Source organism: Salmo trutta, chromosome 23 (assembly GCF_901001165.1).
Source record: "Salmo trutta chromosome 23, fSalTru1.1, whole genome shotgun sequence".
Taxonomy (NCBI): domain Eukaryota; kingdom Metazoa; phylum Chordata; class Actinopteri; order Salmoniformes; family Salmonidae; genus Salmo; species Salmo trutta.
The window spans coordinates 29,684,758-29,707,051 of NC_042979.1; the positions used below are offsets into that span (position 1 = coordinate 29,684,758).

General features: G+C 45.2%; 3 protein-coding genes across 5 annotated transcripts; 2 read left to right on the forward strand and 1 right to left on the reverse strand.

Moving 5' to 3' along the window:
• Window positions 1–515: 515 nt before the first annotated feature.
• LOC115159752 (beta-centractin) lies at window positions 516–7,670 on the reverse strand. Its single transcript, XM_029709780.1, has 11 exons — window positions 7,469–7,670; window positions 5,963–6,027; window positions 5,771–5,846; window positions 5,551–5,676; window positions 5,184–5,308; window positions 4,861–5,077; window positions 3,359–3,451; window positions 3,037–3,211; window positions 2,826–2,887; window positions 2,637–2,677; window positions 516–2,541 (listed from the first exon to the last, which is right to left on the reverse strand). Exons 1-11 carry the CDS (start codon window positions 7,514–7,516, stop codon window positions 2,439–2,441), a joined length of 1,131 nt encoding a protein of 376 aa, XP_029565640.1. The 5' UTR covers window positions 7,517–7,670; the 3' UTR covers window positions 516–2,438.
• A 398-nt stretch (window positions 7,671–8,068) lies between these two features.
• LOC115159753 (E3 ubiquitin-protein ligase MARCH5) lies at window positions 8,069–10,673 on the forward strand. 2 transcript variants are annotated; one of them, XM_029709781.1, is made up of 7 exons: window positions 8,069–8,223; window positions 8,618–8,733; window positions 8,814–9,016; window positions 9,193–9,323; window positions 9,551–9,725; window positions 9,862–10,028; window positions 10,124–10,673. In XM_029709781.1, the coding sequence occupies exons 2-7, from the start codon at window positions 8,705–8,707 to the stop codon at window positions 10,295–10,297; spliced, it is 879 nt and encodes a 292-aa protein (XP_029565641.1). In that variant the 5' UTR covers window positions 8,069–8,223; window positions 8,618–8,704; the 3' UTR covers window positions 10,298–10,673. The 2 variants fall into 2 exon arrangements, with proteins under 2 accessions (XP_029565641.1, XP_029565642.1); XM_029709782.1 differs by having other exon boundaries at window positions 8,647–8,733.
• Window positions 10,674–18,111: 7,438 nt separating this feature from the next.
• On the forward strand, window positions 18,112–21,267 carry LOC115159754 (BTB/POZ domain-containing protein KCTD9). Of its 2 annotated transcripts, none has more exons than XM_029709783.1 (12): window positions 18,112–18,272; window positions 18,488–18,609; window positions 18,703–18,746; window positions 18,854–18,971; window positions 19,050–19,108; window positions 19,195–19,323; window positions 19,403–19,470; window positions 19,547–19,642; window positions 19,748–19,897; window positions 20,064–20,169; window positions 20,286–20,419; window positions 20,508–21,267. In XM_029709783.1, exons 1-12 carry the CDS (start codon window positions 18,225–18,227, stop codon window positions 20,622–20,624), a joined length of 1,191 nt encoding a protein of 396 aa, XP_029565643.1. In that variant the 5' UTR covers window positions 18,112–18,224; the 3' UTR covers window positions 20,625–21,267. The 2 variants fall into 2 exon arrangements, with proteins under 2 accessions (XP_029565643.1, XP_029565644.1); XM_029709784.1 differs by having other exon boundaries at window positions 20,538–21,267.
• Window positions 21,268–22,294: the final 1,027 nt, after the last annotated feature.

Below are 22,294 nucleotides of genomic sequence, written 5' to 3' on the forward strand. Positions count from 1 at the left end.
AAGGATCTACTCCATAAATCTATAATACACACATACTGTCTCTACACAACGTTTCGAGAACACACTGCACAGGAAATCTATAGAATAAGCAAAAGTTTTAATTTCTCCTTTGCACAGGTAGGCTTGGGAGTAAACTCCTCCCCCTATATTCTTCTCTCTGCGGTTTGGAAAGTGGATTTCTGCCAACATAGACAATATGGTGCTATCAACTTCAACCGTAATATCCAGCCAGCAGACGATAGTGATGTTCTTATTGAGTGACCGAGAAAAGATCCCAAGACCATTCTCAGTTTATCTTATATGACTTGCTTATGAATGTGGTATGACTTTCATTGTAAAGCATGTGTAGTACTTCTGAATGAATGCCTTATAAAACCTTTATAAGTTAGTTTAATATGTGACCAGTCACCAGAGTGTAACTGAAGTGGGTCACAATGTCTGAAACAATTCATAGCATCCTGTTGGTTATGATTATCATAAAGATGAATTAATTACAAAGACCAGAGACCTCCAACAGCAGTCATTAACTTATTTATTATACTGAATTTACAAAATTAAAAGTAAAAGCAACACTTGAATAAACAGTATTGTACATTTATTTTATTTTTTGACGTTTTGAAAAGCGGCCCACTGTACACAAGGCTGATGAAGTTTAGAACCTTTTAAAAAACACCCAGAATCTGAAGTGGACTATCCGGTGCCAGGGCACAGGAGCAAGGCGGACGCAGTTTTGGACACAACCCCTTTACTGCCACTGAGACGTAGGGAAATCAGCTTAGCCATAATAACACCCAGACTTCTAGTGGTACACGAGGGGGGAATAGAGGGTAGAAAACTAACTGATAATAATCCACCATCTTGTGCTTCTACATGCTTATTATGAGAATGGTCCTACTACAGTCTATAGCAACTAAACCTTGCTCTCTCTCAAATGTTCTAACCCATACACTTACGGTGTTTTAAAAAAACTCACAGGGAACATTTTACAGGTGATCTCCACCATCCTTTAAATGGAGCCAAATATGGAGTCTTTGGAGAGAAATAAAATGACAATGTTTGTTGCATGATCTCTGTGGCCTTTCACCCAATATTCAGCTAGTCCCTGACCCTTGACTAACACTGAGATCAGAGATCACTCCAGGTTGTAGCTGCCCATAACCACAGATCTAGGATCAGATAAGCCTTCATCAATCTGAAGGTTAACCAGAAAGGTGATTATTAAATATGAACCTGTATCAATGGTTAGTGGAGACTTGGACCTCCTCAGAGATGATCCTGTCCAGGCATACAGCTCTCAGATCAGTCTCTCACTGCAGTACAGAACACTAACATGTTTTATGGACAGCACTTTGTCATGTTTAATCTTTACAAGGCATTCAAGTGTCCCATTCAACTGGTCCCAAAGTTTAACTGTCATACCTTAAACGGTCATTTAGAAATAGCAATGGTCATCTAATGGTTATTTAAAGTTGAAATCCCCCCGTTGGATTTGGTACCGAATGAGGATACATCTCACCCGTCCTTTGTTATCAAACCATTTCCACTAATGTCATTTTCAAACAAAGAGAAAAAAACACAGCTAGCTGAATGGAGATACTTTACACATCATAAGGAAGCGTTAAACATTGCTGTCATCTAAGCATGTCCATTAGTCATTGTTGAAGAACACATGTGGGAGGGTTGGTGGAAAGAGAAGTTCTTTGAATATTTGATGAGCCAATGTAAAACCCAGTGGTATTCTTTAACCGTCTACAGAGAGTAGCATGATCTATTCCTGTAGCAGACTATCCTAACCCTGACCCCCAACACCATTAATTCAACAAATGGAAACAAAAAATGTAATAAAACAATGGTGAATTCAACCATTAACATGGTGATTTTTAACTGTAAAGAACGCAAAAAAATGAAATCAATCTCTTCGGTTTGGAATGGAATTCTTACAGAATCGAAAAACATTAACCTTCTTTGTCATTGGATGATATGATTCAAGGTATCGTACAGGGCAGGGTAGATAGGAGACTAATATAAATACTTCAAGGTTGAGTAGAGTATAGCATTGCCCCTTTAAGAACAGAAAGAACAGTCCACAGTATTGTCAGATGCCCACGCAGCCCTGGGTGTGTGAGGAGGGAGGTGAGAGGGCCACAGGCTTGCCTGAAGGGCCACCCTGCTCTCTCCCACATGGCTGGTAACAGAAGGCATGCTGAATTGAGGGAGGGAGTATATGGAAAGTCCCCTGGCCAGAGGATGGGGGAGGCCTTAAGGAGAGGGGGAGACTGGGGCAGACATGGGGCTGTGGGGATAGTTCCAGATGTTGGGGCAAATCAGTAATGTGGGGCAACAGAGCAAATACAGGAGCATTGGAGGGTAGTGTCGTGATAGGTTGGGGCAGCACAGGGCAGATAGGTCATGTTGAGGTCAGTTTAAGGGCAGCGGTGTTAGAAGGTCTTCCTGTGGATGGCCCGTGCTCTGTCCTCCTCATACTCCTTCTTGCTGACCCACATTTTCTTAAAGGTGTCCAATGACGCCAGGATGGAGCCACTACGCAGAACACAACAGAGGGAGGAGAGGAGAGAGGGATTAGGGAATAGAGAGATGCGTGAGTGAGAGTGAGTCTGTGTGTGGTGATCTCTTACCCGATCCACGTAGAGTAGAGCCTCTCCTGAGGGGCGGAAATCTGGACAGGAAGCACAGAGAGAGACAGAAAGTCAGCAGGGACTTGCTGAGGAGACATCCTGCCCACACATGCTAAAAACAGACTCATATAGCAACATGCTGAGCTCTGGCCAAGAAGAGGTGAAAAGCTGGGTCATTAGTTACTGTACCTTGATCTTAACGTCTTTGGGAGCGAGCTTCTTCACTTCGCTTAGTAACCTGTCCCCGAAGCCTGCAGCAGAAAAGACTGTTAGCTAAGGAGCCTTAAACCACATGAGAAAACACCCACTTTCACAACACACTAGTATTAGTTGTTGTTGGTCAGTGTGTGTGTGTGTGTGTGTGTGTGTGTGTGTGTGTGTGTGTGTGTGTGTGTGTAACCTTTGAGCAGTGTGGATCCTCCAGACAGTACGATGTTGGAGAAGAGTGTGCGTCGGAGGTCCATGTCAGACTTCTGGATAGCGAAGGCCAGCACCTCGTGTATCCCCTCGCTCTCGTCTCCGATCAAGTCTGGCCTGAACAGCAGCTCTGGGGCGCGGAACCTGGCTGGACCAATCTGGACAGGGGGCAGAGGTCAGAGTTAGGGTCAACTGGGTGTCAGAGTGATGATGATGTTGATGTTTGTAGTCCCTCAAAATAAAACAAAGGTGTGTGTGTGTGTGTGTGTGTGTGTGTGTGTGTGTGTGTGTGGTGTTTGACTCACATCCAGCGTGCTACCGTCGGGGAGGGTGTACTGGGCCTTCTCGGTCTCCAGAGTCTCATCCTTCTGGGGGTTCAGGGACAGGTAGCAGGCTCTCTGAGGACAGAAACACACACATTACCAACACAGCCCTATTGACAGTAAGGCTGGCCAATATATTCAATTAATTAGATTCATTTGAATATATGTTTTTCCGCGATATTCCAAATGCCTGTATCGCATTTTGTCTTTATGAGCGTTTATGTCCGCTTGTTCTCATGTTGTATTTTTGGCCCCGTCTCTTTTGCTCATCCTGTGCTGTGTGCATCTCCCCATTTACACCAGAGATCTGTATATAATGATGAGATGCACGTCTCTGCCCTAACAATGGGAGTCGTTGTCCCAAAGCCGGGAAGGCAGATGACAAACTTAGGTCCAAAATAAGCCCAAAGAAAATAAGCCCGCTCGTCTCTCTGACAAGCGGTTTGAAATCGCTATTTCAATTTGAGGTTTGGTCCAACAGAATCAGTCATATGGACACTGAAACACATTGAGACATTATTTAACTGTAATAAAGGACAAGTTAACCTTTCTGACGATACCCTTTTTATGTCTCAACTCCTCACATTGCGTACAGAGCAGACATTACTAAAACAGGAGTATCAATGAACATTGATTCTGGAAAAAGGCTCAGTTTGTCACGCCACGTACCACTAGCAGCATTTTAGACAAAGTCTTATACTTTCTAGTCTGTGTTTTATAAATGTGCAATAAGCATAAAACGCAATTATATAAGGAATTGGCAGCTCGTTGTCAGTCTGAGAAATAAGGCAGAGCACTTGATTTCAACATGTGAACAAAGTGGACATGCTAGCACTCTGTTCAAACCGCTGGAGACGGACAGCAGGGTGCGTTTACAACTATTCAACTGTTTCGCCTTGTTAGCTAGCAAATACATCCAAGTTGGCTAAACTTGAAATATAAAATTAGCTGGCTAATCACTAGCACGTGGGCTGGAGAGATTGTTGATGAGTCCTGTGTTAATGTTCTATAGCCTAATGGCTTCTTTAAGAAGTTAGTCATTATTAGTGAATGTGCATTATGCATGGTTCTGGTTACATTTGCAACAAAAAAGGGCAATTTCATAGACAGACTTGAAAGCTGGGTCAGTGATTATAACATTTTTAAAAAGCAGGTTGAATTATTTTGATAAATAATTATTAGTGTGTCTTATGGTTGTGGAAGGCTTATATTTATCCTAGGTATAACTTCACAAGCCCTGAATTCATTAGATTATTGCTGACTGTTTGAAATGCAGTGCATTTGACCTTTAATTGTACAACAATGCTTATTTAGAGAGAACATTCTTTTTTTATTATAATAGAGATATATATTGTGAATCACCCATAAGTTTGAAAAAAATTGAGATGTGATTTTTAAGCCATATCGCCCAGTCCTAATTGACAGCAATTCCTACTGAGCCCTTCATTTTCTTCTAGTTAGGTCACACACTGTCCGTCCCTTACCTCTTTGATGGTGCGGACCACCTCAAACTCTGCGGAGGTATGGAAGTCATAGCCCTCCTTGCGTAGCAACAACCGGAGGTAACGGGACACGTCCCTTCCAGCGATGTCCACCCTCATGATGGAGTGGGGAATGGCAAAGCCCTCGTAGATGGGCACCGCATGGGTCACCCCGTCGCCCGCATCCAACACCACACCCGTGGTACGCCCTGTCGCATAGCTGGACCAGAAAAAGGGGCGTGAGTATAACAAACACACAAAAGCGTGTCTGCACACACTAACACACACGGTATGTACACAAACACACAAGCAGTGTGCGTACTCACAGACTGAGGACTGCCTGCATGGAGATAAAGAGGGCGGGAACGTTGAAGGTCTCAAAAAACACCTCAGCCGCCTTCTCCCTGTTCTTACTGGGGTTCAGAGGGGCTTCAGTCAGCAGGACAGGGTGCTGGAAGGGAAGACAGATCCAGTTAGCATGCGAGCCAGAAGGCTGAAAATCGCTTTCTTAGTCATACTATCTCCCTTGTCTGTTAAATACTTTTCACACACTCACAACATCCATAATTTTTTATACAATTCAATAAATCAAGAAGCCTAACATTTACAACAATGGTTAACTGTTCACACAGTGAGGAGATTAGAGACAGGAAAAGGGGAGGAGGAGAATAAGGAAGTGAGAGGAGAGCCCACCTCCTCTGAGAAGGTCTGCAGCTGTTCCTTAGAGTAGACGTACTGCCAGATCCTCTCCATATCGTTCCAGTCCTTCACTATACCATGCTCCATAGGATACCTTACTGACAGCAACCCTCTGTGCTCCTGGGAGGGAGGGATAAGAGAAGGGTTAGAGGCTTGTTGAAACAGGCCCCTTCATAGTGTGTGTGTGTGTGTAAGGCTATGGTATGATGCCTACCTCTGCTTTGGGTCCAATGAAGAGGTCCCCCTCCAGGGCTCCTGCCATCACGCGCACGTGCTTGGGACGGCCCACACTGGATCACACACAGCACAACACAACACAGTTAGAAACAACCCCACGTATGTTATCGATCTGAATCACAGCTGTGTCTTATTGATGTAGGATAGGTACAAATAAAGGAGGTCTTACTAGTTGGGGAAGCAGTATTTGGGGATCTGGTCTCCAGCAAAGCCAGCTTTGACAACACCTGAACCCTGGGGAGAGACAGATGGAGGTAGAGGGAAAATTAGGAGAGATAGGACAGGAAAGAAAGTTATTCATATCAAGCTATTACTACTTAAGTTGTCTGTCCCAACCCACCACAATTAACACTCCTCGTGTGTGTTGAGTCATAAGACACAGCCTGAGGCAGCGGAAGGCATTATCCCACTCTGAGACATCACACACATTACAGCACCTATCTGCTGGGTTATGGCAGCATCACTGGGCTTTAACATGCCTAGTGTTTCCTTATAATTAATAGTTATAAGGGTTTGAGTAAAACATTAGCCCATGAAAGGCCTCTGGGCTCATAACAGGGCAACAGATGACACAGGTAGTATTATGTTGACAACAACAACAGTTATCACCTGTAAGGCCCGGTACACTCATTCAGGACCAATTATCTAACAAAGAAGCTCATTTTGGAATTAAGTCGTTTATTTCTAGTGTGGTGCGCATAATCAGTGACAGGTGGCGATAGCTAACTTCTTTCTCGGCCAACGCATTTCGCATAGATGGCTAGCAGTTCGCAAGGTGGGGTTTGTCTCCCGGCGACACAACTGTTTCTAGCCGGTGTTGCAGCTAGTTACATAGCTAGTGCCTGACGTTAACTGTGAATGTAGTTAGTTATTCTTCCAGAACAGAACATATATGATGGAGACGATACAGGCAAACCAGTGTTTGGATGAAAAATAACAACGTAAGCTGGCTAACTAACGTTGGCTGATTCTGCAGCACACACAGCAACATACATATTTGACAAAGAAACATTCTACAACACGAGGTGCACGTGGAAAGAGCTGGCTAAGCGCAACTGGAATATATTGATGAATAGTAAGCTAGTACAATGTATTCAGTAATGTCAGCTATCAAAGCACAGCTAGAACAATAAGACAGATATTTCACCGGATGTATAAATGGGAATCATCCGCTTGGCGTTTCCACTCACTACCAATATGGTAGTGAGAGGAAGCACAGTGGCGGGCAGTGGGAGAAGATGGATTTTGGCCAACATTATGCAAATGTCCTCATAGATGAAGCATTTGATCTCAATACAGTTTTATTTTCCCAAAACTAGAATCTGTTGTAGACTTTCCCATTTGCCAAAGTAAAAAAAAAAGGCGTTTATAAGGGGTGCAAGGCGAATTGAGTTATTGCACACGCGCACTTCAGAATAGGCATTCCCTTACGGAAATATGCAGATGTATGCTAGAACAGGGCAAAAGGATCTCGCTAGCTCGTACTTGGCTCTGCCCACCTCTTTCCTTGTTCTGCCCACTATGACTTTGTTTCCATTGGAAACGACAGCCTGTGGCCTATCTTGGTTTAGTTATAAAAATCTTCGCTCAAAGCCTCCAACACAACACTAGCTAGCTAACCTCCCTTGCTAGTCGTTAGCTAGGCAAGGGTGTGGATGAGTGACATCATACTTACATTATCGATCACAACCGGCTGGTTAGCTATAATGTCATAGGACTCCATGACGAACTGATTGTTTAAGATATGTTTCTATTACTCCTTTGATACAATCTTGCCTATTTGATATTTTAATCATGTAAATAACGCCCTGTCCTCTGGTTTCAGACCAGTGGTCGCTGCTGCTTGCGTTGATCACAACCCAACCCAGTAGGTATGCGGTTGTCTCTAGAGTAGACTGACATTGGCAACAGCCAATGGCAATACTGCCAGCTGGAGCCCACGTGCTTGCTGTCAAACCCAGATTCAGGGTTGTGAGCTTGTGCACTGTTTTTGCCGGCTTGCTTTTACATTATCATAATCATTATTATCATCATCACCATCTTTATGAATAAATGTACCTTCAGCTAAATAAACTTTCCCCCTTTACAAGATGAATAGATGAGCATCAGAGAGGGTGGAAACATAATGTCTATTACATTATTATGTGCATGTTTGGGAAATAATGGGTAATTATTAGTGAACAGAAATTATGTATGTTTTATCTGTCTGTAAATTCCACAACATCCAAAAATATTCAAGTTGGAGAAAAAAAATGTATTTGCCTTTAAGAAAAAGTGTCTGTGACCGGAAGGACTGCTATGTATTTTTGTTCGTCCGTAGGACAGGCAGTTCGAATATTTTTTATAAATAAAAACTATTTTATTGTCATCCAACCAGTTAAAAAACTGACTGTAAGGTACTTCGGGTTTTTATATAGAGGTATTGTCGAGGTAAGAAACCACTGTCATTATTCAACAACAACTAAAAGTTATGAATTCCTCTAATCTATAGTTAGCTAGCTAGGCAGTTACGTACCGGAGGAAGCTAGTATGGCTACTCTTAACACTTGGCCGTTAGCAAGTATCACAAAGCGATTAAAACTTATGAATGGCAAATTGTATGGACATGTCATTTTCTGATCCAACTAAAACATAGAAAATATGCATCAAAGCATTAACTATAGCTAAGATTAGTTTGCAGTGGTCACTGGGGCATGTCACTTAGCTAAGGCCTTTGTAGCCAGTTAGCCAGCTAAATTACAAGTTTGACCGGAAGTGAGTTTGTGAATGTAGAAGAAGCAAGCTAATACAGGCAGTTAGTAAATAAATGCTGTCTATATTTTAGCCAGATGTAGAGAAAGAATGTGTGTGTAGGTCTTGCCTGGCTGGCCCATGGTGAGACGGGGACCTAGAGGAACTGAACAGACTTAAGATGGCCTGTGTGGAGGAGCCCCCTGAGAAGTAAGTGTGTGTGTGTGTGTGTGTGTGTGTGCACACGCATGCACGCGTATTAACCTGTGTCTCCCTCTGTGTGTTTCCAGGCACTGCTGGGTGTGTTTTGCGACAGAGAGAGAGGACCGCGTGGCAGAGTGGGTGAGCCCCTGTAGATGTAAGGGCTGTACCAAGTGGATCCACCAGGCCTGTCTGCAGCGTTGGCTCGATGAGAAGCAGAAAGGAAACAGTGGAGGAGCCGTCAGCTGCCCTCAGTGTGGCACAGAGTACCGCATTGTCTTTCCCAAAATGGGTAACTAACACACACACACTGCATCATCTTACCCAAGGTGGGATATAGAACAAACCAACTCGCACACAAACACACTACACACCACAATGAAAACTCTATTCTGTAGCTTACATGTTAAGATGTGTCAGTTAGTTAATGACTGTCTGTATATGTTTGTCCCCCCCCCCACCCTCCAGGGCCGTTGGTATACTTCCTCCAGCAGATGGACAGTGCTCTGTCACGGGCCAGTCCATTCACTGCTGCCGGTGTGGTGGTGGGGACAGTCTATTGGTCAGCTGTCACCTATGGAGCTGTGACTGTCATGCAGGTACATGCCTCTTGACTTCTGACCCCTGAACCTTAACCCTGTCATACCCATTATACCCTTACCCTTGACCTCTAACCTTTGACCCATAACTAACACTAACTACTCACTAGTTCAGTAACTAGTTCAGTGAATCCATTGCGAACAACAATGCAACTCAAAACACAAGAGTCCCAGTTCACCTCTTTCCCTCCCTCCCTCATCTTCTACCCCTCCCCCTCTTTCTCCAGGTGGTGGGCCATAAGAAGGGCTTGGATGTGATGGAGAGAGCAGATCCTCTGTTCCTCCTGATGGGTCTACCTACCATCCCTGTGATGCTTGTCCTGGGCAAGATGATCCGCTGGGAGGACTACATACTGAGGCTGTGGCAGAGACACTCCTCTAAACTACAGCTGCTATTGCCAGGTATACATTCATACATACATACAAAAGTGAGAAGACAGGTTGTCTGTCTGAGGTATGGTTAACTCTAGAGGTTTAGTAAACGTTACAGCATATAGTACATTCTGCAAATGAAATGCGTTTTTCCCCTCCCTCCCAGGTATAGGTCGTCCGTTGCCCCGTGTGCCAGCTGATGGGGGTAATGGAGGGGACCACCTGTCAGTGTCTCGTACTCTGTGTGGAGCTCTCATCTTCCCCTCTGTAGCCAGCCTGGTGGGACGACTGATCTTCAGCAGGGTACCCTCATCTCTGCAACGCACCGTTCTGGTGAGGGGAGAGTGTGTTTGTACAGTATGTCTCAAGGCTGGGGTAGCATTTGTTTTATGTTTGTCTTTCGCTCTCTTTCTCTCTCTGTGTTGTAGGGTGGTATAGCATTTGTGGTGATGAAGGGAGTGTTGAAGGTGTATTTCAAACAGCAGCAGTACCTCATTCAGGCCAACCGCCACATCCTCAACTACCCTGAGAGACGGAGGGACGGAGAGACGGAGGGACGGAGCGAGGGAGAAGACGACACAGAGGACAGCGGAAATGAGTGAATGCAAGACTCCCCAACCTTAACCCGGGGGGCGGGGGGGGGGAGAGAGAAAGAGTTGTAGTTCGGCACACAAGGACAGCAGAAACGATTGACAGCCTCCCAGAATCCTCTGTTCCCAATCGCAATGTAGTTTTATTTTACTCAGACAAGGGGTGTGTTTAGGAGGCGAATTATATTTCCAAACAGAGAACTTGTCCAATAGGAATGCAATTGTTCGTTTTTTCTCCCATTTATGCAACCCAGCTCTTCTATTTGCATTGTAAGATATCCACCCAACCATGACTGTATGTGTGAGCGTGTGTGTACACTGTAGAGCCCATGCTATTTTATTTGCCTGTATGAATGAATTGGCTAATAAAGTGATTTGATTGTTAAATTCTGCATTCTCTCTGTTTGATGTGATTGATTAGGATCCCCATTAGCCAACGCCTATAGCGACAGCTAGTCTTACTGGGGTCCGACATAAAGCGACATTAGACAAAATACTTTTCAATTTGCATACATTTAAAAACATGTAGTGTGTGTGTGCATCTAACAGTTACACATACATGTCAGTACATACACACAACAAGTAGGTCACATGAGGAAGAGGAGTTGTGCCGTGAGGTGTTGCTTTATTTTATTTTTTTAAACCAGGTTTGCTTTTCCCTTGCGCTGTATAAGATAAAAGAGAGTTCCAAGAACTCATGGCTCTATAATACTGTACATTTCCTTGAATTTGTTCTGGACCTGTGGGGTAAGTGTGTGTGTCAGTGCTGTGTGTAAGTTGACTATGTAAGCAGTTTCTTATAAAAACATTTAATAATAAGATAAAATTAGAGCCTGTAGAACTTTGTGGAGTGAGGTGTCAGAAAAGCAGAGCATATCTTTATTACGGATAGACCTCTCCCCATCTTTACAACCATTGAATCTATATATTTTGACCATGACAGTTCACAATCTTAGGTAACACCACGTAATTTAGTCTCCTCAACTTGTTCAACAGCAACACCATTCATTAGCAGATTAAGGACCCTGGGACTAAACACCTCCCTCTGCAACTGGATCCTGGACTTCCTGATGGGCTGCCCCCAGGTGGTAAGGGTAGGTAAGAATACATCTGCCACGCTGATCCTCAACACAGGGGCCCCTCAGGGGTGTGTGCTCAGTCCCCTCCTGTACTCCCTGTTCACTCATGACTGCACGGCCAGGGCACGACTCATACACCATCATTAAGCTTGCCAATGACACAACAGTGGTAGGCCTGATCACCGACAACGATGAGACAGCCTATAGGGAGGAGGTCAGAGTCCTGACCGTGTGGTGCAAGGACAACAACCTCTCCCTCAACGTGATCAAGACAAAGGAGATGATTGTGGACTACAGGAAAAGGAGGACTGAGCACGCACCAATTCTCATCGACGGGGCTGTAGTGGAGCAGGTTAAGAACTTCAAGTTCCTTGGTGTCCACATCACCAACAAACTAACATGGTCCAAGCACACCAAGACATTCGTGAAGAGGGCATGACAAAACCTATTCCCCCTCTGTAGACTAAAAAGATTTGGCATGGGTCCTCAGATCCTCAAAAGGTTTTACAGCTGCACCATCAAGAGCATCCTGACGGGTTGCATCACTGCCTGGTATGGCAACTGCTCGGCCTCCGACCACAAGGCACTACAGAGGGTAGTGCGTACGACCCAGTACATCACCGGGGCCAAGCTTTCTGCCATCCAGGACCTCTATACCAGGCGTTGTCAGAGAAAGGCCCTAAAAATTGTCAAAGACTCCAGCCACCCTAGTCATAGACTGTCCTCTCTGCTACCGCAGGGTAAGCGGTACCGGAGCGCCAAGTATAGGTCCAAGAGGCTTCTAAACAGCTTCTAATGGTAGGTTTATTTGAACAGTGAGAGACAGAATAACAACAAAAAAATCCAGAAAAACGCATGTCAAAAATGTTATAAATTGATTTGCATTTTAATAAGGGAAATAAGTCTTTGACCCCCTCTCAATCAGAAAGGTTTCTGGCTCCCAGGTGTCTTTTATACAGGTAACGAGCTGAGATTAGGAGCACACTCCTAATGGGAGTGCTCCTAATCTCAGTTTGTTACCTGTATAAAAGACACCTGTCCACAGAAGCAATCAATCAGATTCCAAACTCTCCACCATGGCCAAGACAAAATAGCTCTCCAAGGATGTCAGGGACAAGATTGTAGACCTACACAAGGCTGGAATGGGCTACAAGACCATCGCCAAGCAGCTTGGTGAGAAGGTGACAACAGTTGGTGCGATTATTCGCAAATGGAAGAAATACAAAAGAACTGTCAATCTCCCTCGGCCTGGGGCTCCATGCAAGGTCTCACCTCATGGAGTTGCAATGATGAGAACGGTGAGGAATCAGCCCAGAACTACACAGGAGGATCTTATCAATGATCTCAAGGCAGCTGGGACCATAGTCACCAAGAAAACAATTGGTAACACACTACGCCGTGAAGGACTGAAATCCTGCAGCGCCCGCAAGGTCCCCCTGCTCAAGAAAGCACATATACATGCCCGTCTGAAGTTTGTCAATGAACATCTGAATGATTCAGAGGACAACTGGGTGAAAGTGTTGTGGTCAGACGAGACCAAAATGGAGCTCTTTGGCATCAACTCAACTCGTCGTGTTTGAAGGAGGAGGAATGCTGCCTATGACCCCAAGAAAACCATCCCCACCGTCAAACATGGAGGTGGAAATTTATGCTTTGGGGGTGTTTTTCTGCTCAGGGGACAGGACAACTTCACCGCATCAAAGGGACGATGGACGGGGCCATGTACCATCAAATCTTGGGTGAGAACCTCCTTCCCTCAGCCAGGGCATTGAAAATGGGTCGTGGCATGACAATGACCCAAAACACGCGGCCAAGGCAGCAAAGGAGTGGCTCAAGAAGAAGCACATTAAGGTCCTGGAGTGGCCTAGCCAGTCTCCAGACCTTAATCCCATAGAAAATCTGTGGAGGGAGCTGAAGGTTCGAGTTGCCAAACGTCAGCCTCGAAATCTTAATGACTTGGAGAAGATCTGCAAAGAGGAGTGGAACAAAATCCCTCCTGAGATATGTGCAAACCTGGTGGCCAACTACAAGAAATGTCTGACCTCTGTGATTGCCAACAAGGGTTTTGCCACCAAGTACTAAGTCATGTTTTGCAAAGGGGTCAAATACTTATTTCCCTAATTAAAATGCAAATCATTTTATAACATTTTTGACATGCATTTTTCTGGATTTTTTTGTTGTTATTCTGTCTCTCACTGTTCAAATAAACCTACCATTAAAATTATAGACTGATCATTTCTTTTTCAATGGGCAAATGAACAAAATCAGCAGGGGATCAAATACTTTTTTCCCTCACTGTACCTGCTGGAGCACGTGCTACGGGTGGGTGTTGTTATCGTGACCAGTGAGCTGAGATAAGGCAGAGATATACCTTGCAAAGACTTATAGATGACCTTGGAGCCAGTGGGTCTGGCGATGAATATGTAGCGAGCGCCAGCCGACTAGAGCATACAGGTCGCAGTGGTGGGTGGTATATGGGGCTTTGGTGACAAAACGGATGGCACTGTGATAGACTGCAGTAGAGTATTGGAAGCTATTTTGTAAATGACATCGCCGAAGTCGAGGATCGGTAGGATAGTCAGTTTTACGAGGGTATGTTTGGTGGCGTGAGTTAAGGAGGCTTTGTTACGAAATAGGAAGGCGATTCTAGATTTCATTTTGGATTGGAGATGTTTAAAATGAGTCTGGAAGGACAGTTTACAGTCAAGCCAGACACCTAGATATTTGTAGTTGTTCACATATTCTAAGTCAGAACCGTCCAGAGTAGTGATGCTAGTCGGGCAGGCGGGTGCAGGCAGCGAAGGGTTGAAAAGCATGCATTTGGTTTTACTAGCATTTAGGAGCAGTTGGAGGCCACGGAAGGAGTGTTGTATGGCATTGAAGCTCGTTTGGAGGTTAGTTAACACAGTGTCCAAAGAAGCGCCAGATGTATACAGAATGGTGTTGTCTGCATAGAGGTGGATCAGGGAATCACCCGCAGCAAGAGCGACATCGTTGATATATACAGAGAAAAGAGTCGGCCCGAGAATTGAACCCTGTGGTACCCCCATAGAGACTGCCAGAGGTCCGGACAACAGGCCTGCATTTGGTTTTACTAGCATTTAGGAGCAGTTGGAGGCCACGGAAGGAGTGTTGTATGGCATTGAAGCTCGTTTGGAGGTTAGTTAACACAGTGTCCAAAGAAGCGCCAGATGTATACAGAACGGTGTTGTCTGCATAGAGGTGGATCAGGGAATCACCCGCAGCAAGAGCGACATCGTTGATATATACAGAGAAAAGAGTCGGCCCGAGAATTGAACCCTGTGGTACCCCCATAGAGACTGCCAGAGGTCCGGACAACAGGCCCTCCAATTTGACACACTGAACTCTGTCTGAGAAGTAGTTGGTGAACCAGGCAAGGCAGTCATTTGAGAAACCAAGGCTGTTGAGTCTGCTGATAAGAATACGGTGATTGACAGAGTCGAAAGCCTTGGCCAGGTCGTTGAAGACGGCTGCACAGTAGTCTTTTATCGATGGCGGTTATGATATCGTTTAGTATCTTGAGCGTGGCTGAGGTGCACCCGTGACCAGCTTGAAAACCGAATTGCACAGTGGAGAAGGTGCGGTGGGATTCGAAAGGGTCAGTGATCTGTTCATTAACTTGGCTTTCGAAGACTTTAGAAAGGCAGGGCAGGATGGATATTGGTCTATAACAGTTTGGGTCTAGAGTGTCACCCCCTTTGAGGAGGGGATGACCGCGGCAGCTTTCCAAACTTTAGGGATCTCGGACGATACGACAGAGAGGTTGAACAGACTGGTAATAGGGGTTGCAACAACGGCGGTGGATAATTTTAGAAAGAGAGGGTCCAGATTGTCTAGCCTAGCTGATTTGTACAGGTCCAGGTTTTGCAGCTCTTTCAGAGCATCTGCTATCTCGATTTGGGTGAAGGAGAAGCTGGGGAGGCTTGGGCAAGTAGCTGCGGGGGGTGCGGAGCTGTTGGCCGGGGTTGGGGTAGCCAGGAGGAAAGCATGGCCAGCCGTAGAGAAAGGCTTATTGAAATTCTCGATTATTGTGGATTTATCGGTGGTGACCGTGTTACCTAGCTTCAGTGCAGTGGGCAGCTGGGAGGAGGTTCTCTTATTCTCCATGGACTTTACAGTGTCCCAAAACCTTTTGAAGTTAGAGCTACAGGATGCAAATTTCTGTTTGAAAAAGCTAGCCTTTACTTTCCTGACTGACTGTGTGTATTGGTCCCTGACTTCCCTGAAAAGTTGTATATCGCGGGAACTATTCGATGCTAGTGCAGTCCGCCACAGGATGTTTTTGTGCTGGTCAAGGGTCTGGAGTGAACCAAGGGCTATATCTGTTCTTAGTTCAACATTTTTTGAAAGGGGCATGCTTATTTAAGATGGTGAGGAAATTACTTTTAAAGAACGTCCAGGCATCATCGACTGACGAGATGAGGTCAATATCCTTTCAGGATACCCGGGCCAGGTCAGTTAGAAAGGCCTGCTCGCATAAGTGTTTTAGGGAGTGTTTGACAGTGATGAGGGGTGGTCGTTTGACCGCGGACCCATAGCGGATGCAGGCAATGAGGCAGTGATCGCTGAGATCCTGATTGAAAACAGCAGAGTTGTATTTGGAGAGCAAGTTGGTCAGGATAATATCTATTAGGGTGCCCATGTTTACGGATTTAGGGTACCTGGTGGGTTCCTTGATAATTTGTGTGAGATTGAGGGCATCTAGCTTAGATTGTAGGACTGCCGGGGTGTTAAGCATATCCCAGTTTAGGTCACCTAACAGAGCGAACTCTGAAGATAGATGGGGGCAATCAAATCACATATGGTGTCCAGGGCACAGCTGGGAGCTGAGGGAGGGTCTATAACAGGCGGCAACAGTGAGAGACTTATTTCTGGAGAGATACATTTTTAAAATTAGAAGCTCGAACTGTTTGGGCATAGACCTGGAAAGTACGACAGAACTTTGCAGGCTATCTCTGGAGTAGATTGCAACTCCTCCCCTTTTGCAGTTCTATCTTGACGGAAAATGTTGTAGTTGGGTTTGGAAATCTTCGAATTTTTGGTGGCCTTCCTAAGCCAGGATTCAGACACGGCAAGGACATCAGGGATGGCGGAGTGTGCTAAAGCAGTGAGTAAAACAAACTTAGGGAGGAGGCTTCTGATGTTAACATGCATGAAACCAAGGCTTTTTCGGTTACAGAAGTCAACAAATGAGAGTGCCTGGGGACACGCAGGGCTTGGGTTAACCTCCACATCACCCGAGGAACAGAGGAGGAGTAGGATGAGGGTATGGCTAAAGGCTATCAAAACTGGTCATCTAGTGCATTGGGGACAGAGAATAAAAGGAGCAGATTTCTGGGCGTGGTAGGATAGATTCAGGGCATAATGTACAGACAGGGGTATGGTGTGGTGTGGGTACAGTGGAGGAAAACCCAGGCAACGAGTGATGTTAAGAGAGGTTGCATCTCTGGACGGGCTAGTTATGTTGGGTGAGGTCACCGCATGTGTGGGAGGTGGTACAAAGCAGGTCTCTGAGGCATGTTGAGTGGGTCTAGGGGCACCACAGTAAACTAAAACAATGATAACTATCCTAAACAACAGTGTACAAGGCATATTGACATTTGAGAGAGACATAAAGCGAGGCATAAAGCAATCATGTGTTGATTGGGAGAGCTAGCTAAGACTACAACGGGTAAGACAACAACAGCTCTTATCTTACTTTTTTTGGTATTTTCTTAAAACTGCATTGTTGGTTAAGGGCTTGTAGGTAAGCATTTCACTGTAAGGCCTACACCTGTTTTATTTGGTGCATGTGACAAATACAATTTGATTTGATTTGATTCAGCTGAGTTCTAGAACTTAGGGAATGATTTGTGCCAAATACAATGCTCTTAGTTTTAGAGATGTTCACAACCAGTTTATTACAGGCCACCCATTCCAAAACAGATTGCAACTCTTTGTTAAGGGTTTCAGTGACTTCATTAGCTGTGGTTGCTGATGTGTATATAGTTGATCATTATACATGGACATACATGCTTTGTTTAATGCCAGTGGCAGGTCATTGGTGAAAAGAGTAGAGGGCCTAGAGAGCTGCCCTGCGGTAAACCACACTTTACATGTTTGACATTAGAGAAACTTCCATTAAAGAAAACTCTTTGAATTATATTAGATAGATAGCCCTGAATCCACGATATGGCTGAGGTTGAAAAGCCATAACACCTTCGTTCTCAACATCAGGTTATGGTCAATAATATCAAAGGCTGCACTGAAATCTAACAGTACAGCTCCCACAATCTCCTTATCAATTTCTTTCAACCAATCATCAGTCATATGTGTCAGTGCTGTCTGTACATGTTGAGTGCCATTCTCTATATGCATGCTGAAAGTCTGTTGTTAATTTGTTCACAGGTAAAAATTTGGTAAAACACATTTTTCCAACAGTTTGCCTCGAGTTGGCAGCAAGCTGATATAGATTAAATATATGACAGATAAGAGTGGCTATAGAGTTACCATCCTCAGTAGCTTTCCATCTAAGTTGTCAATGCCAGGAGGTTTGTCATTATTGCCTGATAACAATGATTTTTCCACCTCCAAACTAAAAGTTTTAAGGACAGGAAGCAAGGAAAGGAGGCATTCATTGTTTAGAAAAAATAATTATGACCAATGACATCTCAGTAACTGCATGTGAGTTACCACCTCCTTCATCGCCATTGGACAACATTCACTCTTTAATCATTGATTGGACGACATCGTTGCAACGCTTTTTCAAGCTTTTTCTTTTATTTTGTTGCGGATGTTTCGGTTCCAATCGAAATTTAGCTAGTTGACTCAAGCCGAGCAGCTAAATAACCAAAACTATCATGAAGAGAGTTACTCTGTTTGTCAACGGAACGTCTTCCAATGGCAAGGTAAGCTAGTTTCCGAGAACCCTATCGGATCCCTTTCTATATCAACGGCAGCACAGATAACATCTCTGCATAGCTACTGCTGTAGCTAGCTACATCTCATCTGACCACAGTAGGTACGCTAAGTTGCCAGCAGTTTCGTCATTTGTCAGTGTACATCGCCAGATATATTTTGTCGCAGGGTTGTATCTGTGGGCTTCGTGTGTATTTTGCCGCAGGTTGTGGCGCTGTATGGATCACTGACAGACCTGCTGTCCGTCGCTAGCAGTAAACTGGGAATCCGAGCCTCCAGCGTTTATAACGGGACAGGCGGTCTTATAGACGACATAACGCTTATAAGGTGAGTTTAAAATTGGCTACATAGCAGAACTACTCAGCTAGCTAGGCAGGGCAAAGTTCTGTTCACTGCTAACACCGTGCGTGCGTTCTGCAGGGATGATGACGTGCTGTATGTGTCTGAGGGCGACTCCTTTGATGGTAAGTTGACTACAACCTCTCTACCGCTCTATCAGGAGGTACAGTGTGGGCTATTCTGGGCTTCTATCTGGGTGGGATGTACTTGCTATCTGTATGACTTCCCTCAGATGTGAGTAAGACAAAGTGTGCAGACCCCCAGGATGACCCTGGTTGTCCAGACTGGTTCCAGACTCACACTGATTGGCTGACGCTCAACGTTGGGGGTTGCTGCTTCACCACCACACGGTAACCATGACAACCTTGCAGTCTGTCCACTCCATTTTATCGATAAACATAACCTGTGTGTGTGTGTGTTCTCCTCAGGAGCACGCTGGTCAGTAAAGAGCCAGCGAGCATGCTGGCCCACATGTTCCGAGACAAAGGTGATGATATCACTCCCACAATGCACCACTGACTGACTGTCTCCTCCACACATTATTCATGTCCCAAATTCCTTGTGTGTGTGTAGATGTGTGGGGTAATAAACAGGACTCCCAGGGTGCCTACCTGATAGACAGGAGTCCAGGCTACTTTGAACCCATCCTCAACTACCTGAGACACGGACAACTCATCATCAATGACGGCATCAACCCACTGGGTATGCCACACACTCACAATGTACACACTGGACTTACACACGCACACTAATAGCTACTTCATCTCTTTCTCTGTCTCAGGGGTCCTGGAGGAGGCTCGGTTCTTCGGCATTGAGCAGCTGGCTGAGCAACTGGAGAACCTGATCAAGGTGTGTGTGCGTGTGAATACCGTAAGTGTGCATGAGGCCTGTCTATCCTAACTGCACCATATTTTCTCCTATCCAGAGTTCCCAGCCTGCTGATGACCACTCCCCTCTAACCAGGAAGGAGTTTGTACGTTTCCTGTTGGCCACACCCACCAAGTCAGAGCTGCGCTGTCAGGTAGCACACACTCACCAAAATGTATCTGTTTTCAGTGGCTTTGATCTATCTTGTCTGACAATGTCCTCTTTGATCTATCTCTCTCTCTCTCACACACACACACAGGGTCTGAACTTCAGCGGTGCAGACCTGTCTCGCCTGGACCTGCGCTACATCAACTTTAAGATGGCCAACCTGAGAGCTGCCAACCTCACTCACGCCAACCTCAGTGGTGCCAACCTGGAGCGGGCAGACCTGTCCTCAGCCTGCCTTGACGTGAGTGTGTAAATGCATTGTGTTACTGTGTGTGTGTTACAGGGCGCTGACCTACAGGGTGTTAAGATGCTGTGTTCTAATGTGGAGGTGTGTGTGTGTTACAGGGCGCTGACCTACAGGGTGTTAAGATGCTGTGTTCTAATGTGGAGGTGTGTGTGTGTTACAGGGAGCTAACCTACAGGGTGTTAAGATGCTGTGTTCTAATGCGGAGGGTGCGTCTCTGAGAGGGTGTAACTTTGAGGACCCTGCTGGAGTCAAAGCCAACATGGAGGGTAACACACACACATAAACAAATTTGACTTGACTCGACACACACACTTGGATGGCAAGGACGAGCAAGGTTCAATACCTTTACGATCATACTTGGATTTATATTGATGTGTGTTAGGTGCCAACCTAAAGGGGGTGGACATGGAGGGTAGTCAGATGACCGGTATCAACCTGCGAGTTGCCACACTGAAGAACGCCAAGCTGAAAAACTGCAACCTGAGAGGAGCTACACTGGCTGGCACAGACCTGGAGGTAAACACACACACACACACACACGCACACAAAAAAAAACACCTCTCAAACATGGCTCCCTCCCTCTCTTTCTCCCCCTCTCTCTCAGAACTGTGACCTGTCTGGATGTGATTTACAGGAAGCTAACCTTCGGGGTTCCAACGTCAAGGGAGCCATCTTTGAAGAGATGCTGACTCCACTGCACATGTCTCAGAGTGTACGATAACCCTATTGCACATGTCTCAGATTGCGCTACTCCTCCACTGAACCCCACACAAACATACAGTCCTGGTCCTTAAGTCATTCCTCCCAACCCCCTGTGTAGCTCACCACTGATTTTGAATTCTCAGAAGAGACTAGTTGTCCAATACTATATCAAACCTTAGTATTCACTTAGCTACCTGAGGGCAGTGGTTGTTCCTGACATGAGGAGTGAATATGAAAGGAGACCCAGGAATGTTTTAGTTCTAGTACACATTTGTATATATGGCGTAAAAGGTTCTACATGTTTGTAAAATAATATATGTATTTTGACGGCAGATTCGGGCCGACTTCTGCAACAACAAACAGTGTGAGGCTAAACTTCTCGCTGTTTTGGTCTCGCAGCTATTGCGTTGCAGCAGTGTGAAATGCACCCATGCGCTTATCTGCAATATCTGAGGTTCATGGCAAAAGTTTATATGGCTGAGTCTCACTTTAATGTGTCCACATGTACATTATCCTACAGTGACCATCTCTATTCCTGGGGTTGGACTTCCATCACATGGTGCTACACTTTATCATTGTGAAATGTTTTTTTTTTGTATCATATCACTGTATAATTACTGTTTTATGTCTTTTACAATAAAGGCTGTAGCCTGTTTTTAGTATCTAGTTGTGTTTTTATGTCAACGGCTCTAAGTGATCTGCACTCATATTTGGCGCGCTTTACCCTCGGAAACTTGAGTTAAAGAGACAAGATTTGGAAGGATGGCCCCGGCAGACTAGGCACGCATACAAGGGTGTGTAGGGTAACTGGAATGTAGTTATTGTGACGGTTTGTGTTTGAAACCTGCCTTTAGGGACAAACCTAAAAAAAAAGTTCTACAGCTGTACCATTAACAGCATCTTGACTGGCTGCATCACTGCTTGGTACGGCAATAGCACCACCCTCGATCGCATGGTGCTATAGAGGGTGGTGCGGACAGCCCAGTACATCAATGGGGCTGAGCTTCCTGCCATCCAGGACCTCTAAGGAAGGCCCAGAAAATCTTTAAAGACTCCAACCACCCAAGTCAAAGACTGTTCTCTCTGCTTCTGCACAGTAAGTGGTACCGGTGCATCAAGTCTGACACCAACAAGCTCCTGAACTGCTTCTATCCCCATGCCATAAGAATGCTAAATAGCTAACAAAATGGCTACATGGACAGAGTTGACCTATATATCTAAAAAACATTTTTTTTGCACACTCACAGGGCCCTACACACTGTCACTCAAACACACACAGGGCCCTACACACTGTCACTCAAACACACAGGGCCCTACACACTGTCACTCAAACACACACAGGGCCCTACACACTGTCACTCAAACACACACGGCCCTACACACTGTCACTCAAACACACACAGGGCCCTACACACTGTCACTCAAACACACACAGGGCCCTACACACTGTCACTCAAACACACACAGGGCCCTACACACTGTCACTCAAACACACACAGGGCCCTACACACTGTCACTCAAACACACACAGGGCACTACACACTGTCACTCCAACTCCATTTGCTCACCCACACATAATATGCATATACATTTATACTGAATGCACACCCACTCACATACAGACATATATGCTGCTGCTGCTACTCTGTTTATCATATATGCAATGGGCTAAGGTGACAAGTCATCAAG